The sequence below is a fragment of the Salvelinus fontinalis genome, chromosome 2, assembly GCF_029448725.1.
Source record: "Salvelinus fontinalis isolate EN_2023a chromosome 2, ASM2944872v1, whole genome shotgun sequence".
NCBI classification, from domain to species: Eukaryota; Metazoa; Chordata; class Actinopteri; order Salmoniformes; family Salmonidae; genus Salvelinus; species Salvelinus fontinalis.
In genome coordinates this window covers 23,610,837-23,635,051 of record NC_074666.1, presented here as the reverse complement: position 1 = coordinate 23,635,051, position 24,215 = coordinate 23,610,837, and the positions used below count along the sequence as shown (strand labels likewise).

The window sequence follows — 24,215 nt, the reverse complement described above, 5'->3', positions numbered from 1 at the left end:
ATGGTTCACGGCGTTGCATGGAGCCTCGTGACCTTATGGTTCGACACTCCTTTTACCCTTGGCCATTTACGCAGCAATTGTGCAATAGGAATTGAGCCCTGCCTGGAAATACAAGCTCCTCTACAGTTAACTAAAACATTTTCGACATGTAGACTTTCTCTGTTTCTGAAACATAAATGAGGTTGTTTAGCCGCTGTGTTGATCATGCGATTAAAATTGATCAACATAATCCATGGCACATTCATTGCAACTGTAACCAGAAGAGTTCAACTCGAGACACTTTAATACTCGGGAAAACATACATACAGTGTACACACAGAGACAGGTTTGTTCCTATTTTTCTCCTTTACCTATAGGATGGATTACATCTTGCTTGTATGACATCTCCTAAAATCTTCGTGTGTAGCTGATCAACACTTCGAAATACAACATCGAATCATTATCTTGAAGGGGAGAGAGAGTACGAAGAAGTCTGAAATCCCCTTTGAGTATCCTGAAAGAAATACAGCACTGTTCGAAATCGTTTCTTCTGACCTTATATGGCTGTGTGGGTGCAGTTCTCTCATACATTTGGCAACTGGCCAGATCCTCAGATTACTGATGTTTGCCAACCCGTTTAAAGTCTATCAACTGTAGCCCTGCAACTAGACGACTGGACTGAATGTGCCATGTTTCTTCGCTCTGTCGTTTCAATTTTGCTGTAGCCTACACTTTTCCAAACACACCAGTTGAAGTCATATTTCTTGCGCACCATTGATACATTTCCAGTGTGTAAACAGAGACCTGTGTGTGGGAAACTGCAGCTCTTTCTTGCGAATGACTACCTCGCCCAGCAATGGCGAAGCAACTTAACCAACACACAGTGATCTCCTTTGTCTGTGAAGAAGCCATTTTGAAATTGAGAACAACAGCAGACAGAAGCCATTAAACGAAAGTACATATGAAAGGTCGTTTTTGGACAAGGGGGAGCAATGAGAGGTCTACCAGATTAATTTTACCCCTAAAAGCATTTGTTCCCTATAAGACATCTTTCTCTTGGATTACATGTTTTAATTAACTGTAAGTTTATTATTAGCATCTAATTCCAACAACATGTCACAATTTAATGTTACAATATAATAGTTGTTAATGAGATCAATTTAGGCAAATCCCTCTTTGGTGAACCTGTCCTAAAACAATCAAATGTAACATTACTGTTGTGTAGAACTAATACATTGAGACAGAACAAAATCCATTACCTTTAAAATGACAAGATTTCCATGGAAGTAGGTTATGTCGTTTAGGTTTATTTTTTATATCTTAAATTCGAGGGTGAGGGATTTGAATGCAATCCTGTCATCAGGAAGAGAGAGGGGAGCTGGTTTGCATACTGCACTTACTGATGCTGCTTGAAGACTTTCAGCATTTGTTATTCGTTGGTCAAATAGCAGTCAAGACTAAGTCAAAAGCCTTCAATAGACATAGTTTTGGGCTAATTGTTTTCTTCCTTTTTAGGAGTTGCATCCCCACTCATCCTTTAAACCACAATAAGAGGATCCGAAGATGGGAATAGGAATGTTCAATTTCCCCCTGCATTTAGGCCTGATAAATGTATTCCCTCACAATGTTAAGGTAAATATTTTTATTAGAGTTTCATTTTTCATCTTCTTCCAGTTTGATTCAATGTCTATGTAGTGAGCCTTTGAGGATACCAATAAGTGTAGGATTGTTTCTGGAATTTTACAGAAATGTAAATATGCCCATGAAGCAACATCAGGTACATTATACCCTCACATTTGTTCTGTATTGTCCAAATGTATAGCCTACTGCTTACTATGAGCTATTACAAAACATGCATAATTTGACACATTTAGTGCACAAGCCATCATTTGAAAGAAGAATACTTACTGACCTTCATGGTATTAAACGTCTCTGTTGTGTAACTAGATGGTGTACCATGTGAAAGATGAGAAGCAACCACTCTTTAATGTAGAACAAGTGAAGGGGGTTAGTTGAGTACCAACAGCCAATTTCCAGTTATAAATGATTCAGCAGTTTTGCTAAAGGCCATTTGCTCTCTGGCCTGCTTTATGTGCTGACATTAGATGAGCAAATATACCTAGCCTCTGATGGATATAGTTAAAACAGTATGCAAATTAATGTATTGAAAAGAGTTGGCAATTCTACTGACACCATTACTCCAAAATGATCAAGTCAATAAAAATAACAGAATAGTGATACTTTAATAACAATAAGCTCACATTTCCTACATATACAAAAGGTAACACAATTTAACTTACACATGCTATAAATCATACATGGCCATTTACAGTGCAATGTCAACAAAATGCCATTACACAATTTCATTATACATTTACTGTGCTTTTCTTCATAACAACTTCAAACTACAAGCTGTTTATTCACTATACATTTTTCTTTTTACTTTAGAATCCAAAATAATTTTATATGGGTGTGCCATGACCTAGTTAGGACAAAGATGGATTCCAAGCAGAGGAGGAAAAAGGTTAAAAATGTCAAAGGGATAACATCCAGTATTTTATCTTCCTTCTTCTCCATCCTGTCAATGGGGAATCATTGTTATTTATCATAGTCCAGAAAGAGATGAGGAAATAAAGTATAAGATCCCTTTGAAACAAAGGAAACCCATATTGGCCATTGAGTCCCATTTCAGGAAAATGGCTGCTGAGAGCGCGCCCAGCCCCCTCTCTCTGTTCTCTGTTGAAAGATTCCTCAGCCGTGCCTCTAATAGCAGAAGCTAAAATGGTGCTTCGCTCTGATTGGCCGGTGGAACTGCTAACGTTAACCAGCCAATTACCCAAGCACTGCAAAAAATATCAAGCAATGGATGGCACATCTCCTCAGCCAACATAACACAAAATATCAAAAAGATAATGAAACAGATTAATAATGCAAAACATGTCGGTTAAAATAAACAGTTACTTTAAAATGTACCCATATTTGGCCTTTGAATATTATACGGGTATTACAGACAATGTGTGTATAAGTTATAATGTAGGCCTAGTCTATAGTCTCAAAATGTATTTAATTTATGTTTTATTTATGTAATATATTGTAAACAGACCCAATATATTTCCTGAGAATTTCCCATAAGCACAGCTCTAGGGTCAGGTTTAATATCCTAAGGCTAACGTTTTCAATCAGGAATAAAAGCGTTATAATGACCCTAGATCTGTGCTTAGACAGAACTTGCGTCGACCTATGTCCATCTTGTTTGCTCTTTGAGTAAAAGTAGGCGGTAGATTCAACACTTATTTCATGCCCAATATGCGAGCTAAAAAGCCACTATACGACAACTTCAAATATTTACATTTAAATGCAATACATATCTTGATTTATTAATGTGTTGTGTGTTTAAAATGGTCCAATAATATTACAAAATGTACGCATATGTAAAGAACCTCAAATCGAAAGTGCGAATGGTATGAGGGGTAGCGAAGCTCAATACTATTGTGAGAGAGACAGAAACCCCAGACTGGAGGCACAATATGTGTTGGCTCGCAAAAAGGGAGGCAGTATTCTTTGAATCATGTAATGTAATCAGTAAGATAGATTATCTCGCCGTTTGATTATTAAAATAAAGTTCGATCGGACAAAACATGTCCAAGCCAGGGGAAAGAAACAGACTAAACGAAGACCATGGCAGAAAGCAGAGTTCAAGTAAGCTTGCTCTTTTTTTCCTTCCTCTGTAATGTCTGTTTCTGTAACTGGGATACGCTTGTAATCCCCGTTTTCCTCCTCATAGTATTTGCAAAGCTATCGCTACAATGTAACCTAACGAGTGTTTGTGCGCAAGTCTGTGTTGCTCTCATCTTCTTGACATTTCTACACAGGTTTGGCAAACGGCATGGACAACCACCATCCCGTTTGCAGTTCGGGGGAGAAACGAAGTCACCATTGTAGAAGTTACAAGTTGATTATTGACCCAGCGTTGAAAAAGGGATCGCACAAATTGTATCGCTATGATGGGACGACTTTTAACATGCCGGTAAGTGTTACATCCGTATTCGAAAAGAGAAACACTTAGCTACATTGTTGCAGTGTTTGCCTCAACGATTGATACGTTACTTTCTGCACATGACACAGTGCATCAGAAGTGTCACTATCCCGTCGTTAAACGCAGTCAAAGGTTTATCCAAACGATTCCAAAAACGAACCTTTTTCATGAATGTAGTGTCTGGTGTAAACCCCGTCTTGATCGGCAATCGGGGCGTCATATTCTTCCTGCTTGTCAGAACTTCTGGAATAGTTACATTTTATCGTTCTACAGAACCCTGGGATGCCACCAGTGGATATCGTCCGTGACCCGAGAATCGGTCGTCTATGGACGAAGTACAAGGAGACGGATCTCCCAGTTCCGAAGTTTAAGGTAGGGTAATCAGTCACACCCCCTCTCAGATCTTAACAAAATGTGCCATGCTTTTTATGTTTTGGGGTTATAGCCTTTTCTAAGGTTCCGAAGTTTTAAGTAGCCTGACACACCCCCTCGACATTGTTGATGGAAGTGTCATGCTTTTTATTTAGGATGTAGTTCTCCAGACAGGCAACATATGCTAAGCTATTATCCCTTACAGCATGAACACAGTTTGGATGTTGTATGTCAAGACTATTCTATCGTGCTTATTTAGTTTCTCAAAATGTAAACTGCAGATGTCCAAAAATATTATATTTAATCGGGCATAGGCTACGTAAAAACATTTGTGTTGGTCACATTGCAGCCTGGAATTCAGGTTTCAACGGCTTCTGGATAAATGTGATGTCTAAATAAATGTAACATTCATCATTTAATGTAACTATTTTCTTTCTCCAGATTGATGAATGTTACATCGGCCGCGTGCCTCCCAAGGAGGTGACGTTTGCGAGGCTGAACGATAACATCAGAGAAGGTTTTTTGACTGACATGTGCAAGAAATTTGGGGACATAGAAGAGGTGGAAATTCTATACAATCCGAAGAACAAAAAGCATTTGGGAATAGCCAAAGTTGTTTTTGGAACTGTAAAAGCAGCCAAGGATGCTGTCCAGACTCTTCACAACACGTCAGTTATGGGCAACATCATCCACCTGGAGCTGGATCCTAAAGGTAATACATCTTTACATGGGCTATATATATATATATATATATATATATGTGAGTATTTATAAATAATGTGCAATTCATTCTCAGTTGTAGAAACAACATTTATGCATACTTGAAAACTTGATATTTTATTTATAAAACGTCCCTAATTTCATTTTTGGAGGACAACATTTAGTCACGTGTAAAGCCTACGTTTACGGTGGTTGCTTGGTAACCAGAGCACTTTCATCTGAATGTAAGTGCGATTTACCCACGAGCCCATAAGCATCAATAACGTGTGCAAACTGCAGAACGGGGTTTTCCCGACATGAATACAGATAAAACGCAGTTTGGTTTGGTTTGGTTTATTTGATTTATATCCAATTATGGCAGTCATCATTGAATTAGTTATAGCTGTTTAATTATGTATGTGCCTGTAATAAACGCCTATAATAGAATTATGCTTGAATTACTTAGGATTTTTTTTTGTTATTCTATAGCAACTTTATATCCGAAATATATTTTTTCTTGATTTCAGCCTATCATTAAACAAAATTTTACTTGTTGACATTGGCTGCATTTTACCATGTTAATATTTACCATGTTAATATATTTGTCTGTAGCTATTAACATCAGTAATGAAGGACTTTCGCCTATTTCCCCGGCTAAATGGAATATCGTGTATCATATTTAGAATTTACTCGTATCATGACGCTGTAAGTTTTTTGCCGTGTTCACAATAATTGGGAACTCGGACATTTCCAACATCAGTGCGTTCAAGACAACTGGGAACTCTGGGGGGGTGGACGGACGAACTCGACCTGGGAAAAAATCGTTTTGAATGGTCATCTTTCTAGAGCTCTGACTTTCCGACCTGAAGATCACTGTCTTCATGAGTTCCTAATTGTCTTGGAAGCACCACTATTCTCTTAATCTCTTAAATAGACAGTGGTTCCTCTTACATCAGCAGAGGGTCATAGGGAAAGTGCTCAGTGCCGCATTTCATTTAAACTGGTAGCCTATATAATGAGAGGCTGGAGATCAAGCAGAAAATCTAAGGCCTACTGGGTACCAATTTATCATTATAGTTTCACCTGCCTGCAATAGTATGCATATATCGGTGACATTGATTTACCATATGCATATTTTAAATGTACAACTTAAATTAAATGTCACTAGAACATTTGCCTTGTGGAAAACTCCACATGCAGTTTTATTTTATTTTATATTTAATAATATACCACACATTATTGTGTATTTATTGCTGTGAATGATGTTCTTACACACCTCTAAGGTCAGCCTGGCCTCATAGACTAGACATAACACAGTAAATGAAAATCCAGGACACTCAAATTAGTATAATATGTTACTTTTGGTATGGTTACATAAGACAGGAGGTTACTTAAAACGAAAGGAGGGTGGTTGGTTGGGCATAAAATGCGAAGGTCTAGCAACCCAAAGGTTGCGTGTTTGAACCTCATCACCGACAACATTAGTATTTTAGCTAATTAGCAACTTTGCACCTACTTAGCATGTTAGCAACCTAGCTAACGTTAGCCACAACAAGTTGGAATTTGTAACATACCATACATATTGCAAATTCGTAACATATTGTACGAATTGCATTTGTAACATCATACAAATTGTAATTTGTAACATATCATATGAATTATAATTAATTATTGCTTCTGTGACAGCATGGGCAGTGCCACTGAGGCAATCTCCATTTTGAAGTAGTACATTTTCTTCTTCACAATTGGCTGATCCTGCCTGATGACCCGGTTGGACATGAATCCAACATGGTCACCAAGAGGGACCAGCCAATGAGGTTGGGAGTCTCACCCAATTGACTACATTAAAATGGTGGAAGCCCTCCATTACGCTGCCCATGCAAATACTGCCTTTTGGCCACTAGAGACCTCTATCATTCTCTATGTTCTTAACATACAGTATCATACGAAATAGATGATGGACATCCACAAATTTCACACAACCATATCATACAAATTTTAGTGCCCCGGATTTGCATTTACTATGAGTCTAGTTATTATATATTTCACTTATTGAACCATATCTTAACCTTATCCATCCAGGTGAGAATCGCCTTAGGTACTTCCAGCTACTGTTGAATGGCACCTTCACCCCTCGGACACTTCCGGTGGGAGGAGAGGAGGCCAGACAAGTGTCCCCTCGTAGCCTTGCAGAGGCTCTTCTGGTAAGACCACCACTTTTATGTTGGATGTTTAGTAGCACTATGTTATGTTGTATTTGAGAGAATTTGCAAGTGTTCCAAAACAGGCTCACAGGAAAGGTAAGCGTGTTTAATTTGTCTGAACATTCTATTTGATTTACCTTTTCATGTTTGCATAACTACTCTTTCTGCAGTGCCAACTGATAGTCAAGGCCCTGGCCTAGTCCCTTGAACAGATTGTAAAGTTCTGGGCATAAGCCTGGTTCTCTCGGCTTTAAGGAGCTTTGCATTATTGAAAATGAAAAGTGTCCCATAGTCAACTGCAGACCAGCCATTATGAGTTTATTGTATGTCATCAGAAAGGTATTTCAGATGAAGACATAGTTAAGTTAGTAGTTTTTCCAGCTTCAAAGGTTTGTTTGGTGAAAAATGTTGGAACAATTCCTGAATCATTGTTACTGCGCTGTACTCCAGTGAGTCTCTGTGACCCCCAGCCAATATAAGCTGACACCCTTATCTCTAATCCAGTTTATTAGTGCAGCAGGTGGTAAAATGGGGCCCAGGAAGGAATGTTGTCTAGAACCTCTGCCTGCCTGCAGAGGAAAGGGGCAGAGCTGTTGTAAGCCTGCCTTTGAGCCATAGCCTTACTGCACAGCTTCTCCTGCAACCAATACTCGGCTGTCTTCAGCGGTTTGAATTCATGCATATTGGGAAGTGTCGCAAAAACAAAAATCTGACCCTACATTTTTAGATATAATTATTGGCCTGTTAATTAAGTTAAATCATAACAGTTGCTGTGTGCTCAAGATGCATAAGGTTGCATTATTTTCATTTTAAAACCTGAACTTGATTGTGACATTAAATGGGCAATGTAGCCATGCTGATGGATGTTATATAGGTTTCAGCAGTTGAATGTATGAAGTGCCTTCTATGAGTGTGTTTCCTAAGCAGAGTTTGGTGTGTCCCTCCCCAGGCCTGTGAGCCCCTGCGCCGGCTCTCTGAAAGCAGCTCGTCTGCTGCAGTGGGAGGCATAGTGACCCCCAGCAGCACCGCCTCCAACACCACCCCTCTGTCCCAGGATACAGCCTACTCTAGCCTAAGGCAAGAAACTCCGCAGTCCCAGGGCACCCCTCACACCCCGCGCCAGACCAGTACACCCTTCTCTCAGGACTCCAACTATTCCAGCAGGCAGGCCACCCCAGCCTACCAGTCTAGCCGGGCCGAAGGCTCTGGAGGCTACAAGTCTCGCAGACACGAGAGCAAGTTCCAGGATGCCTATAACCGGAGACCGGAGAGACGTTATGTCCATGGCACTGGGGGATCAGGATCCTCCTCCTACCGAGGCAACTCTGAACAGTCTGCCTTCAAGCAGCACCAACCTGCCCCACCTGAACCCCCTCCCTCTGCCTCATCCTTTGCCCACACACCACCTCCCCCTAGCAGTGCCAGCTTTAAGTCTGCCTTTTCCCCCTACCAGCAGGCCTCAATGCCCCTTGCGTTCCCCCCCTCAGAATCTTTGTTCCACCAGCCTGTCCAGCGGGAGGCAGAGTACCGGAGGCACACCATGGCCCCTGCCACTGACTTCAAGCCAGTCAAGAACAAGCCAGCTACTCCACCCATTCCAGAACCCCCACCTGAGCCCAAGGCCCACCCCAGCACCCCCCCTGCCCTGACACCAAAGCACTGCCCCCCCTCCCCTGGCACCCCCACCCTGGAGTCAGAGCGAAATAGCCTGGACTCCCGTATTGAGATGCTTCTGAAGGAGAAAAGGACAAAGCTTCCCTTCCTTCCTGGAGGCGACTCATCAGACACTGATGTGCGTATGGTCTGCAGCCCCATCTCCTCCTCTTCCTCTCAGCTGTCCCCCATCCCTCCTTATGGGGGCACCCACACCTCTCGACCCTCTAGCACGGGCCTGGAGGACGTCAGCCCTACTCCCCTGCCTGACTCCGATGATGAGGAGCCCATCCTTGTAACAGGCTCGCTCCTCAAGGGAGTCAGCTCTCCAGACCATCTCCATGGGAAGAACGCCAGTGACTTGAAGGTTGGTCGCCTCGGAAACCACACACCCACAGACAAAATTGAGGTAAGAACCAACAGTATCATCCTTACTTTGGGTAGATGCTATGTTTAAAAAGTGGGAGATGGAAACGGGGAACAGATACTCCATTCCATACATGACACGTTATTGGCCACATTAGTAGTATTGCTGTGGAGTAGTCTGCTTGCAGCCGGATCTATTTGGCAGCTACAAAGGGGGCACCGGAAGTAAACAGGCTTCAGTGTCTGATAGTAAGCCTGCACTTTCCCTTTTGTTTCATTCTTCTGTCTGTATACTACAAGAGGAAATGGTTTATTCTGGTTTCACAGCAAACAGTGACCAAAACAGTGACATTTTTAATGGGTCTGTTCCAAACATGGTGACGTTATCAACAACATACCGTGAGTGACACAGAACATTCGTGTTTTCCCCCTGCCATCAGAACTAGTTGCCTCATAAAGATATACACTTTATACAGTCGTCATGTACTTTGAAATCTGTTTCCATTGTCTTTCTGTTTGAATGGCTTTGTGTTTGCAAGCCATGTATTAATCATTTTGCAATAGATTCAAAGCTCGTAGTTGCTAGTTAATTCTCTACCTGGCACGATAACAAATTTCATCCAAATCTCCAAACTGGGGACATGCATCAGAGAAACATCAAGCAAAGTTTTAACCTGACCCCAGATCAATTTGACAGGCAAAGTAAGTGGCAGTACAATTTTAGGGCATAATAGTCTACCTCTGTTGTTTCAAATAATATTTGATAGTATTTGATTTAAAAAAAACTTTTGGAAGTAACTCTTCTGTTGATGTGTAAATGGTTATTTTCCTCATGTTTGGTACTACTCACTGTTTGTAACGAGCCTGTGCCCTGGTAATAGGAGGCCCACACCCAGGGCTGTGACTGGGAAACCTGACTCATTCTTCTGTTGGGGAATAGAAAACACTTTCACTTCCTCTTTCTAACACTCATGGGAGGAGTTACCAGGAGCTGTTAGCTCCATTCAACACTCAACTCACCACTTCCTGGTTCTGTTGAGCCTGACAATCCGGATTGGCTCACATCCCTGTATATTTTATGTTATCACAAAGCAAACATTTCAATAATATGGGCAGTTTGGCACACACAGGCTGCTCCCCAGGCTTTTTCAGTCTTTGTGGTTTTGATTGTTTTATGAATCCTGATTTCATTGCCACCCAGATATGATTTATCAATGAAAGCTAAGTTGTTACTGAATCTATGACCATAACCTGGTTGTCTGCGATAAAGTTTATTTTTTGTTAGTTTACACGGCTATTCAAGGACATTGAATCAACAGTTGTGTTTTTTGTAGCCAAGAATCATGTATATATTTGATTAAACTTGTGCTAACACTTGAGCTGAAAGTATTTAGACTTGGCTCATCTTTCAAATAATAATTATTATGATTTATTTTTACAATTATATTTAACTAAGCAGGTCAATTAAGAACAAATTCTTATTTACAATGACGGCCTACATCGGCCAAACCCGGTGTATGTCGGTGTAATTAACTGTTCATGATTTGAAAGATTAGGAAATAACCACATGCTGCTAAATTCTAATAGTGCCTTTTTAGACACTAATATCAAGGTTAGTGTTAGACAGCCTGTGTTTGGAATTTAAAGAAGGGGCTGGCAGAGTTTGCTATTTATTATGATATTATAGGGATTTGTACAGAAGCTAGAAACTTTGCTCATTATGTGGATGCTTCCTATATGACTATCAGGTCATGTAGTGTAGAGAGATGTCCTGACACCTTGTCCTCTCTCTCCCACACAGAGCCATCAGTCCTCTGGGGAAGACATGGAGATCTCGGACGAGGACGACATGCCAGGCACGCCCACGCACGGTGGCGACTGTGTCAAGGGAATTGTGGTCAACTCTGCTGTGTCCCCCATGCAGTCCATGCCCCTCCCACCCCCCGGCTTCCCCCCTCTACCCCCTCAAGCGGGCTTCGGTCTTCCACACCACCTCTCTGCTGTCCCAGGCTCACACCTGGCACCTGGAGTTCCACACCCCATGCTGCCTCACCTCTACCCCCATGGCATGGTGCCTATGATGCAGATGGAGCTGATGAGCTGCCTGCCTCAGTGGGGCAGCGTTCACATGTCCTTCCAGATGCAGACCCAAATGCTGAGTCGCATGGCCCAGACCCGGGGTCCCTACCCCTACCCACACTTCATGACCGCAGGAGGGGCGGCTGCAGCCGGGTCAGCAGCCATGCAGTTTGGCGGTCCCTACCCACCCTTGTCAATGAGTAGCACCCCAGCTGCCAGTGCAGGGGGCCACAGGCAGCAACCCTGGCCCCACCCCAGCATGCCCAAGTTCAACCCTGCTGTTCCTCCACCGGGCTACGAGGCTAAGGAAGACCCTCACAAGGCCACTGTGGAAGGGGTGCTGCTGGTCATCGTCAAGGAGCTGAAGGCCATCATGAAGAGGGACCTCAACCGTAAGATGGTGGAGGTGGTGGCCTTTAGGGCCTTTGACGAGTGGTGGGATAAGAAAGAACACTCAGCCAAGGTGAGTCATTCTCCTATCTAGTCTCACTACAGTCTCATGTGAGCGTGTTTGTCATTTCTGAGATTATGTGGAATATTTCATGAAGCACAAATTGAATCATATTTTTTCATTGCATGCACATTTTTAGCAGATGTTATTATGGGTGTAGCGAAATGCTTACGTTCCTAGCTCCAACAGTGTAGTAATATCTAACAATACTCACAAGAATGGAATGAAGAAATATATAAATATTAGGATGAGCAATGTTGGAGTCCGGAGTATAAATATATACACAGTACCAGTCAAAAGTTTGAACACACCTACTTATTCAAGGGTTTTTCTTTATTTTTTGTAGAATTGTAGAATAATAGTGAAGACATCAAAACTATGAAATAACACATAAGGAATCATGTTGTAACCAAAACAAATCAAAATCTATTTTAGATTCTTCAAAGTAGCCACCCTTTGCCTTGATGACAGCTTTGCACACTCTTGACATTCTCTCAACTAGCTTCACCTGGAATGCTTTTTCAACAGTCTTAAAGGAGTTCCCATATGCTGAGCACTTGTTGGCTGCTTTTCCTTCACTCTGCGGTCCAACTCATCCCAAACCATCTCAATTGGGTGAGGTCGGGGGATTATGGAGGCCAGGTCATCTAATGCAGCACTCCATCACTCTCCTTCTTGGTCAAATAGCCCTTATACAGCCTGGAGGTGTGTTGGGTCATTGTCCTGTTGAAAAACAAATGATAGTGGGACAAACCAGATGGGAAGGCGTATCGCTGCAGAATGCTGTGGTAGCCATGCTGGTTAAGTGTGCCTTCAATTCTAAATAAATCACTGACAGTGTCACCAGCAAAGTACCATCACACCTTTTCCTCCATGCTTCACGGTGGGAACCACACATGCGGAGATCATCCGTTCACCTACTATGCATCTCACAAAGACACGGCGGTTGGAACCAAAAATCTCTAATTTGGACTCATCAGACCACCGGTCTAATGTCCATTACTTGTGTTTCTTGGCCCAAGTAAGTCTCTACTTCTTATTGGTGTCCTTTAGTAGTGGTTTCTTTTCAGCAATTTGACCTTGAAGGCCTGATTCACACAGTCTGCTATGAACAGTTGTTGAGATGTGTATGTTACTTGAACTCATTTACCAAATAGGGCTATCTTCTGGACACTACCGATCAAAAATTTAAGAACACCTACTCATTCAAGGGTTTTTCTTTATTTTTACTATTTTCTACAATGTAGAATAATAGTGAAGATATCAAAACTATGAAATAACATATGGAATCATGTAGTAACCAAAAAAGTGTTAAACAAATCAAAATAAATGTTATATTTTATGTTCTTCAAATAGCCACCCTTTGCCTTGATGACAGCTTTGCACACTCTTGGCAGTCTTTCAACCAGCTTCATCTGGAATGCTTTTCCAACAGTCTTGAAGGAGTTTCCACATATGCTGAGCACTTGTTGGCTGCTTTTCCTTCACGGCCCGACTTATCTCAAAACATCTCAATTTGGTTGAGGTCAGGGGATTGTGGAGGACAGGTCATCTGATACAGCAGTCCATCACTCTCCCTCTTGGTCAAATAGCCCTTATAAAGCCTGGAGGTGTGTTGGGTCATTGTCCTGTTGAAAAAGAAATGATAGTCCCACTAGGCACAAACCAGATGGGATGGTGTATCGCTGCAGAATGCTGTGGTAGCCATGCTGGTTAAGTGTGCCTTGAATTCGAAATAAATCACAAACAGGGTCACAAGCAAAGCACCGCCACACAATAGCACCTTCTCCTCCATGCTTTACGGTGGGAAATACACATGTGGAGATTCTCTGTTCACCCACACCGTGTCACACAAAGACATGGTTGGAACCAAAAATCTCCAATTTGGACTCCAGACCAAAGTACAAATTTCCACCGGTCTAATGTCCATTGCTCGTATTTCTTGGCCCAAAACAAGTCTCTTCTTTTTATTGGTGTCCTTTAGTAGTGGTTTCTTTGCAGCAAATCAACCATGAAGGCCTGGTTCACGCAGTCACCTCTGAACAGTTGATATTGTGATGTGTCTGTTACTTGAACTCTGAAGCATTTATTTGGGCTGCAATTTCTGAGGCTGGTAAATCTAATGAACTTCTCCTCTGCAGCAGAGGTAACTCTGGGTCTTCCATTCCTGTGGCAGTCCTCATGACAGCCAGTTTCATCATAGCGCTTGATGGCTTTTCGACTGCACTTGAAGAAACTTTCAAAGTTCTTGAAATGTTCTGTATTGACTGACCTTCATGTCTTAAAGTAATGATGGCCTGTCGTTTCTCTTTGCTTATTTGAGCTGTTCTTGCCATAATATGGACTTGGTCTTTTACCAATATATAATCTTCTGTATATCCCCATACCTTGTCACAACATAACTGATTGGCTAAAACGCAGTAAGAAGGAAAGAAATTCCACAAATGAACTTTTAAGAAGGAACACCTGTTAATTGAAATGCATTCCTGGTGTCTATCTCATGAAGCTGGTTGACAGAATGCAAAGGGTGTGCAAAGCTGTCATCAAGGCAAAGGGTGGCTATTTGAAGAATATAAAATACATTTTGATTTGTTTAACTTTTTCGGTTACTACATGATTCCATATGTGTTATTTCATAGTTTTGATGTCTTCACTATTACACGGAACCCAAACCGGCTGTGTGTGTGCGCCATCGTGCATACATTTATTTTGTCCCCCCACACCAAACGCGATCATGACACACAGGTTAAAATATCAAAACAAACTCTGAACCAATTGTATTCATTTGGGGACAGGTCGAAAAGTATTAAACATTTATGGCAATTTAGCTAGCTAGCTTGCACTTGTTGTCCTTAAGCCATTTTGCCACAACTTTGGAAGTATGCTTGGGGTCATTGTCGATTTGGAAGACCCATTTGCAACCAAGCTTTAACTTCCTGACCGATGTCTTGAGATGTTGCTTCAATATATCCACATAATTTCCCTTCCTCATGATGCCATCTATTTTGTGAAGTGCACCAGTCCCTCATGCAGCAAAGGACCCCCACAACATGATGCTGCCACCCCCCCCTGCTTCACGGTTGGGGATGGTGTTCTTTGGCTTGCAAGCATCCCACTGTTTCCTCCAGACATAACAATGGTCATTATGGCCAAACAGTTCTATTTTTGTTTCATCAGACGAGATGATATTTCTCCAAAAAGTACGATCTTTGTCCCCATGTGCAGTTGCAAATCGTAGCTTGGCTTTTTTATGGCGGTTTTGAAGCAGCGGCCTTTCAGGTTATGTCGATATAGGACTAATTTTACTGTGGATATAGATGCTTTTGTACCTGCTTCCTCCAGCATCTTCACAAGGTCCTTTGCTATTGATTTGCACTTTTCGCACCAAAGTACGTTCATCTCTAGGAGACAGAATGCGTCTCCTTCTTGAGCGGTATGACGGCTGCGTGGTTCCATGGTGTTTATACTTGCGTACTATTGTTTGTACAGATGAATGTGGTACCTTCAGGCATTTGTAAATTGCTCCCAATGATGAACCAGACTTGTTTAGGTCAACAATTTTTCTTTTGATTTTCACATGATGTCAAGCAAAGAGTCACTGAGTTTGAATGTAGGCCTTGAAATAAATCTATAGCTACACCTCCAATTGACTCAAATTATGTCAATTAGCCTATCAGAAGCTTCTAAAGCCATGACATAATTTTCTGGAATTGTCCAAGCTATTTAAAGGCACAGTGAACTTAGTGTATGTAAACTTCTGACCCACTGGAATTGTGATACAGTGAATTATAAGTGAAATAGTCTGTCTGTAAACAATTGTTGGAAAAATTACATGCACAAAGTAGATGTCCTGACCGACTTGCCAAAACCTATAGTTTGTTAACAAGAAATTTGTGAAGTTGTTGAAAAATGAGTTTTAATGACTCCAACCTAAGTGTATGTAAACTTCCAACTTCAACTGTATATCTGTAGGACAGAATAGTGTATATATACAGCAATAGTTAAATAATATGGCATTGACTAAAATACAGTATATACATATGAAATTAGTAAAACGGTATGTAAAAATAAGTAGTGACCAGTGTTTCATGTCTATGTACATAGGGCAGCAGTCTCTAAGGTGCAGTGTTAAGTAACTGGGTGGTATCCGGTTAGCAACAGTGATTAAGTTCAGGGCAGGATACTGGGTGGAGGCCGGCTAGGGATGGTTATTCAACAGTGGGATGGCCTTGAGATAGAAGCTGTTTTTCAGTCTCTCGGTCCCAGCTTTAATGCACCTGTACTGACCTTACATTCTGGATGATAGCGGGGTGAACAGGCAGTGGCTCGGGAGGTTGATGTCCTTGATGATCTTTTTGGCCTTCCTGTGACATCGGGTGGTGTAGTTATCCTAGAGGGCAGGCAGTGTGTCCCCGGTAATGCGTTAGGCAGACCGCACCACCCTCTGGAGAGCCCTAAGTTTGCGGGCGGTGCATTTGCCATACCAGGCGGTGATACAGCCCGACAGGATGCTCTCAATGGGCCTGTAAACTTTGGGTTACCTAAAATATACTGTTTCTCCCTAAAACTTTATGCTAATGGTAGAGTGTGGCCATTGTTGCTTGGATACAAAAGAATGTTTTGGAGGAAGGCCTCATTTAAAACTCCTGGAATGTTTTGAATAAGAAAAGCTCAGCTAACCTTGAATTTAACCTTGAAGTTGAATGCACACTAGCTATATAATGAGTGAAGATTTATTTGAATGTGTTGAAATGATGGACACTGGTGAAAACAAGGTAGGCATATCAGAGCGATATATTTAGAGTTTGGTTAATTGAATGAGTTTGGTTAATTGAAATGGATGAAATATTTGAGTGCAAAGGACAATGCTGTGTTAACTGGCTAGGTTGTTAACAATTTAATTGTAATGACATGACTATTCTAGCCAAGGATTCTCCTGCATTATTGAGCCAGATAGCTAACAGGCTTTCATATGAGTCCATGTTGTTGTTCATCCTCCAGGCGTCCCTGACCCCGGTGAAGGCTGGCGAGGGAAAGGAGGAGGAGAAGGAAAAGCCCAAGCCCAAAGAGACCATGGGCTCCAGTCTACTGGAGAACTGGAACAAGGGTGAGGGCCTTGGCTACGAGGGTATGGGCCTGGGCATCGGCCTCCGAGGAGCCATCCGCCTGCCCTCATTCAAGGTACCTCCAGACACTTTTAGGATTGACTAAGAATATGTCTAAAGGTCTCTGTTACTTTGGAAAATAGTTATATAATTTTATGTTTGACAAAGTGCATTTGCCACAAATCCGTGGGAGAGATTATTAATGTGTTTGTGTGTGTTCAGGTGAAGAGGAAGGACCCTCCTGATGCTGCCTCCACTGGGGACACTAAGCGACCGCGGCCCTCCACGCCGGTGGATGATGAGCTTGAGGACATAGCAGAGCTCCCAGAAGATGTGGCCAGTGTGGACGAGGACAGCGCAGCTTCACGGAGACGACATGCCCGGCCACTGGAGCTGGACAGTGAGGGAGAGGAGAAGGTAGAGACCTCTGGAAAGGAGGAATCCCTCTCCGACAGGGAGGAGGAGCCTGACGAGACGGAGGTCTCTGACATGTTGTCGTCGGCCAAGGTGAGCTGTCAGTCAAATTACCTGAAAATGGCCTAGAATGAGAGATGAAGTGTTGACTACTACAACCTTCAACAGGTGCTTCATCTCATTGGGAGAAGGCAACCTGAGGCATCATACTGTAGAACCATTTTTTTATAAGAGCTTTTAACCTCTGGAATTGAACCTTTCAGGAGAGTGAAGAGGATGAGGACGAAGATGAGGCAGCCTCATCCAGTGACGGTGAATCATCTGAGTCGTCGGATGAGGGTAAATACACGCTGATGTCAATGACCGTAGTTAGTTATTTGGTTCTCTATGTGTAAACGCTGCCTCTGTAAATGTCCTATCTCTGTGTTTCTTTCTCCTCCTTACTCCTTCAGAACTTGCCAGTTCTGCATCCTCTAAAGTCGACTCTGACTCGTCTGCGACTGGGGACTCCTCCGAATATGATTCCAGTTCAGAGGAGGAGGCGGCGGTAGATGTGGAGAGTCTACCGGATAAACAAGAGGACCGTGTTCGGACTTCTTCGTCCTCCTCCTCTTCATCGTCCTCATCTGAGCATGAGGTGGAGTTGGAGCCCAAGGCCCCCAGCACGCCCCTAGTTCCTCCCCCAGAGGATGAGCCCTCAGAGCTGGCTGGTTTAGATGAGGACCAGAGGCCTAGGGAGGGGCTGAAGCTCAAGCCCAACCACAGAGCCCTCAGAGAGGGGGAGGAGGCAGCGGAGCCTGGCCGGACCAGCCTGGAGGACCTCCGGCCCCCTTCACCCAAAGGAGTCCCAGGTCTTAACCCTCTCCTATTACCTAACCACAGAAGCTTCATGTTTCCGTTTCCATTTCAGATGTTGCACTGCATATTGCTTTTAACTGACAGTTTGTCTTGACATGTTGGTTGTCTTTCAGCTGAGGAGCCAGACATTGACCTGGGAGTCGCCATCCCTGTATTTAATATGGATCCCCAGGACGATGTTACTAACCTGCGGCCGCCCACGCCAACAGGCTCCCTGGCTGACAGCGACCAGGACACTCGACCCAAGGCCCACACAGAGGACGAGGATCTCCCCTGTACGCCAGGTAGAGGGGCTCCTGCATCCCTGGAGCCCGACACAGCCCTCCCTAGATCCCTAGTAGTCCCATCTATGCACCTTCCCCCTACCCCGGCCATGGAGGGCCACTCCCTCCTGCTGCCTCCTCCCGGCCCCCTGCCGGACCTCCCCCTCCCCTTTAGGGCCAGGCTGTCCACAGACGAGGATGTGCCCCGCACCCCTGGCAGGGACCTGATGGTCCGGGCAAGAGGCCTGGATAAGTCCCAGATCAGCACAGAGAACGTGCCCGTCACACCTGACAGTGATGCTCCTCTGACTGGCAGCAGCCTGGCCAGCCTCAGCTCTCCCCGCATATCCGGCAGCCCCTTCTCCTACCCTGCCCAGTCTCCTGTCCTGAGTGCAGGTATCCCCCGAACCCCCGGCAGAGATCTGACCTTCACTCCTGTCTTCTCAGACCACACAGCCCTGGCTGTTGGCCTGCCCATCCACTGGAAAGCCTCTTCAGAAAGCCCACTGTTCAAGGAGCCTCCACTCAGCACCCTGGTCAACCAGACCCTGCCCCCCGACTCCCTCCAGGGAGAGGCCTTAACCAGTGTGCCAAAAGACCTGCCTGCTGTCCCAGTCTTAGACCTCCCCGTGCCCCCTGACGCAACCCCACCTAAGAGGAAGCCTGGGCGACCCAAGAGTAAAAAGGCTGCAGGACTGACCTCTCCTCAGACTGAGTTTATGGAGCTCTTGGTGACTCCTACCTCCATGCCCCGATCGTTGCCTCATGATGCCCAGCTCAGAGAGTTCTCTGCAGACATGGCTGCTGCAGCCGCTCTTCCTGACATCCCCAGCCGCGCTGGGCTAGACTCCTCCACGGTGGGCCTGGACTTCAGGGAAGGGGAGACGAAGCTGCATACGGTTCTGCCCCCTGACGACCGGTTCCTCCCCTATGAAGAAGAGGAGCGTGTGCAGAAGCCTCCCCGTAAGGTGCGGCGAGGGTGGGAAGAGCTGCTGCTGGCCAGCCACTCCCCCGTGACCACGCCGCCGTGGCCCCACTACTTTCCGCGCTCAGAGTTTGAGGAGATGACCATCCTGTACGACATCTGGAACGACGGCATCGATGAGGAGGACATCCGGCACCTGCAGGTCACCTACGACAAGATGTTGCAGCAGGACAACGGCAACGACTGGCTCAACGACACGCTGTGGGTCCAGCACCCTCATATCCTTTACTACTGGCTGGTACTAATATTACTGCCAGTTACTGCTAGTGCATTACTAAGTGCTGTTCCTTTAGCTTCCCTTTGTTACTGGTCTTTTAGTTTTGCTCAGTCATCATACATTTTAAAAAGTAGTAAATTAGAAATGCTTGCTCATGGTTTTACCAACACAAGGTCTTACCATCTCCAAAAGCCTTTTTATTCCCTTGACTCCTCCTGTACCTACCAACATCCCGGCGGTGAAGAGGAAGAGGAGGGACGATGGCATGAGGGATCACATGACTGGCTGTGCCCGTAGCGAGGGCTACTACAAGATTGACAAGAAGGACAAGATCAAATATCTCAACAGCAACAAGCACCTACTGGAGGAGGGGCCTGTAGACATGCAGGTGGGTTTTAGCAGAGGGTGGGTTTTAGCAGAGGGTGGGCTGGTGGGCTTGAGTTCAAATCATCAATGGTGTCTCTGTTTGTGTCTTGATGGGTCTGTGTTTGTCTAAAGGTGAAGTAGGAGCTTGTGGAGTAGAAGCTCATCTCTTTCTCTCCCTTCCTCCATCTCTCTCTGCAGGGCATGAGTATTCCCGCACAGCCCCTAGTCTCCACCAGAGCTGGCTCTGAGCGGAGGTCTGAACAGCGCCGCCTGCTGTCCTCTTTCAGCTGTGACAGCGACCTACTCAAGTTCAACCAGCTGAAGGTACCAATGGCCAAACACAGCCCATACACAACTACTGTTATTTTACACTGTACGTGTGTCAATGCAATACTGTGTCACTTCAATTTGTCCTTTTTAACACTCTTCTCCAGTTCCGTAAGAAGAAGATTCGGTTCTGTAAGTCGCACATCCACGACTGGGGCTTGTTCGCAATGGAGCCAATTGCTGCTGATGAGATGGTGATTGAGTATGTGGGGCAGAACATCAGACAGGTGAGTAGAACAGGTTATGTACAGATGGGAAGCATTTTACGAATGATCCAACACCACTAACATGCACTTTGTGCCGGCTGCAAAACATCATGCCATGCAGGTGAGTGTTAAGCAGGCTGAGTATAAACCCATCCAATCATGTGTCTAGGTGATTGCTGACATGAGGGAGAAGCGTTACGAGGACGAGGGCATCGGGAGCAGCTACATGTTCCGTGTGGACCACGACACCATCATAGACGCTACCAAGTGTGGCAACTTCGCACGCTTCATCAACCACAGCTGCAATGTAAGTGTCTCTTCTCCTCTCAAGAGCTGGAGCAAATCGTAATCAAGTCAATGTCAATGAATCAACCCAGTTTCACAGTGCTAGGCTAGCAAACACATGGATGCTAACACCACTGTGTTGTTCTTCTCAGCCCAACTGCTACGCTAAGGTGATCACAGTGGAGTCACAGAAAAAGATTGTCATCTACTCCCGACAACCCATCAATGTCAACGAGGAGATCACCTACGACTACAAGTTCCCCATCGAGGACGAGAAGATCCCCTGCTTGTGTGGGGCAGAGAACTGTAGGGGAACGTTGAACTAACATTAGCCCCTGGCCAAGGGGCAAACCTCCCAGAAAACAACAAGCACTGTCCCAACAAACGTTGTCCCCATTCCCTGGACACACACACAGAGACGCCATGCTAAAAACACACGGACAGAAGAGGAGTGTTGGAAGAACCAGGGATGAAAACCAACCCATCTTCTGGCTACGGTGCAGCTACCTGTCTGGGACTTTTTTTATACGCACAGATATTAACTCAAGATTGTTTACGATTCCAGGTGCTCTTTAAAACAGAACTAAACATGGGTTTTCTAATAGTCTCCCAGTGACCCTTGAATTTTCACAACGCTGTACCATCTGGCTTCCTGGTGCAGCACTCTTAATTGTCCCTCTTCCATTTAGCATGGTTCCCCTTTCTGGTCTTAGCTTGTACAGTTTTACCTACTCTTTTCATAAGCTTTATGGAGACCACGTGGTATGTAACCCCCCCCCCCCCCCCCCCCCCCCCACACCTACATTAAGCTGCTCATTGATACTGTTGACACGCACAATGAAAACGCTTGTCGCTGTGGGAGGGACACAGCCTCCCCATGGGAGACGACACTATTTCACCATGTGGTGGTCATAGTGGCACAGACAGGAAGTAGGATTGGGGCCCTGAGAAATGGGTTTGCTGCCCAAGGAGAAGCCTGCGTGGATGCCTTCACTTGCTTAACATCCCTTTGTTTTTATAGTAAATGCAAAAAACATAATTTAAGCTACAGAATGGTTAATTCTGTCATCCACAAACGTGGATATCACTGGAAATTAATCCACACCTGCTCATACCAGCAAATAATATAGAGTATGCTGCTGTCTGTTACTTTATGCAAAATCAAGGAATATGCTTTCAGAGATTTACAAATGGTATTAAGGTTTATCCAAGTAGTTTTTCCATAATTTCTGTTTTCACTCTTCTTACCGTCTTGTCTTCCCCAAAAACACTGCATGTTGCCCTCTAGGTCATATTGTGGAAATAGGGAATGGGGAAAAAAACGCAAGATGGGTACCGTAGAAATGTATTTACACAGTTTAACCTTTGCACCGTATTGTCATGTAGTATAGTGTTTCCAAAAGCAACCATGGGCACATAATTCCTTCCATAACAAACTTAGTTATCACTGCACAGTGAGACTGCTGATCGAAGTATACAGATTTTATTGAAACGCTTTGACTTTATGATGCCTTCACATCTCCAACATGACATCCATCCACGACCAGACTGCTTGTTGAGGTTCACATGTAGAAGGGTTATAAAACGGATTCACCACTTAAAAGACTGCCTGTCCTAGGAAACGGTTCAGATCAGTACAGCTGTACAGTACAGAATAGCGATTCAAACTCGAGTACTTTTTAGGTTTGCATACTTTTCTTCCTGAAGCTCATCCAATGCTGTCTGGAAACCAACCGATCCCCACTGCATTTCCAGTGTTATATCTTGAGAAAAGCATTTACACAATGCGCTATAAAGATGACAACATGACAGTAATAGTAAATATAGGTGAAACCTATCTAAATGGAACTCCAATGTTCTCTATGAAAGCACACAGACTGCAATTAACAGGAATTATTTATATTATAGAGACTTTGACAAAAGCCTTGGAATGGGATGTGGCTAGAAAATAAGTCAGTTTATGAATTGAAGTTTATTGTAAGTGCCATATCCATGTGTACGCGTCTGGGGTGTTCATGACTACAAGGCAAAAGTGTTTCTGAAAGCTGCCGCTTGCAACTGTGTTAATGCGCATCCACTTATGAAATGCTGTCTATTTTCACCCGTGTGAATGTGTTTGTATTGTGTGACATGAATGTGTACGTGTGTTGTTTTCCCTCACTGTTTGGTGGTGTTGATGACAGGTTTAGGTGTCTTCACCTCATGGTGCTTTATCAGCCCTCACTGTACAGATAGCTCAGTATTCTACTCACCATACAGAAGTGTTTCTAATCTAAAACAATTCATCAGACCTCACTCTATCAAATCATCACCACACTAACAACCTCCAATCTTCTGTTTGTGTATGTTTGTCACGTGGTTATTGTCTCTTGTCATTCAGTTTCATGAATCATTAATGTTTGTGAATGCACTAGAGGCTTGCACTTCTGCATACGCCCTCCTAGCCAATCAGAACTCTGAAGACCAAGTCATTCATTGCTTCTCATTCAGTTGGATAGCTTATACATTTGTTTAACAACCGTGATGTTTATATTGTACAGGATCACTTGTATAGAGGACCTGAAGTTTTTTTTTTTCATCACATGGAGAATACGTAATGATGCATCTTTTCTTTTTTAAACAAAAAAGACTGAGTATTTAATGTTGTATTTTCAGGGATCCGTATAAAAAAAGGGTTGAATTGTTTATTTAAAGCAAAGGTGCATCTTGTACAGAAAAAAAGATCTCCACTTCCCTTTGAAAGATTGTTTCTTGTAGAAACGTCTTCATTTTCTCTGCCCATTTCCTTTGTAATCTTAAAATATATAAATACTTTAACTGTGAATATATATATATATATATTTTTTTTGTTCCTGGGGATTTGCTACAGAAATACAACTCTGAGAGATCTGTGTCAGACAGAGCTGGTGAATGTGGAGCTGGTGGCAGTATTTTCAGCTTGTGTCAAGCTTTATTTTTATTTTCTGTTGTAAATTCTATGAAAACTTGTTTGCAGTGTGGAGAAGGGGAAAAACATTATGGTGCAGAAATGGCATAGGAATAGGGTGGAATCATCAGCCTGTTTCTCATGTCTATTACACAAAAAATGTATGAAAAAGAATAATGGGAAATAAAGGCATTTTTTTTTCAAACGATTACGAGTTAATTCAACTAAATTGTATACATTACATTTCAGTGTTCGGACAGAGCAATTACTGGATGATCCAGTTTATGTACAGTAAACTGACACAGGATGTTGGATACAGGTTCCTTCATGTTGGAAACCTCAATGGAGAACACATGTATAACTTCACCCATGATGAGCAACATGAATAAACCAACATTCAGAAATGAGGAGACACTGTCCTTGG

The 24,215-nt window shown here is 43.5% G+C and overlaps 1 protein-coding gene across 5 annotated transcripts; it reads left to right on the top strand.

The window, feature by feature from the left end:
* The first annotated feature begins 236 nt into the window (after positions 1 to 236).
* LOC129814843 (histone-lysine N-methyltransferase SETD1B-A-like) lies at positions 237 to 23,999 on the top strand. Of its 5 annotated transcripts, none has more exons than XM_055867949.1 (18): positions 237 to 325; positions 1,495 to 3,678; positions 3,852 to 4,006; positions 4,289 to 4,387; positions 4,829 to 5,099; positions 7,169 to 7,290; positions 8,240 to 9,352; positions 11,111 to 11,851; positions 16,841 to 17,020; positions 17,167 to 17,451; positions 17,622 to 17,697; positions 17,811 to 18,209; positions 18,330 to 19,682; positions 19,903 to 20,069; positions 20,246 to 20,371; positions 20,482 to 20,601; positions 20,750 to 20,887; positions 21,018 to 23,999. In XM_055867949.1, the coding sequence occupies exons 2-18, from the start codon at positions 3,618 to 3,620 to the stop codon at positions 21,189 to 21,191; spliced, it is 5,580 nt and encodes a 1,859-aa protein (XP_055723924.1). In that variant the 5' UTR covers positions 237 to 325; positions 1,495 to 3,617; the 3' UTR covers positions 21,192 to 23,999. The 5 variants fall into 5 exon arrangements, with proteins under 5 accessions (XP_055723924.1, XP_055723919.1, XP_055723934.1 ...); XM_055867944.1 differs by lacking the exon at positions 237 to 325 and adding an exon at positions 891 to 978; XM_055867959.1 differs by lacking the exon at positions 237 to 325 and adding an exon at positions 970 to 1,059 and having other exon boundaries at positions 1,495 to 1,611.
* The last annotated feature ends 216 nt before the right edge of the window (positions 24,000 to 24,215 follow it).

What these genes read in the sequence shown, in the direction of transcription:
- LOC129814843 (XM_055867949.1), top strand. Translation starts at nt 3,618, where the DNA reads ATGTCCAAGCCAGGGGAAAGAAACAGACTAAACGAAGACCATGGCAGA. An exon ending in TTCACCCAAAGGAGTCCCAG is followed by an intron (nt 18,210 to 18,329) that starts GTCTTAACCCTC and finishes GTTGTCTTTCAG; the next exon opens with CTGAGGAGCCAGACATTGAC. An exon ending in TCATCAACCACAGCTGCAAT is followed by an intron (nt 20,888 to 21,017) that starts GTAAGTGTCTCT and finishes TGTTCTTCTCAG; the next exon opens with CCCAACTGCTACGCTAAGGT.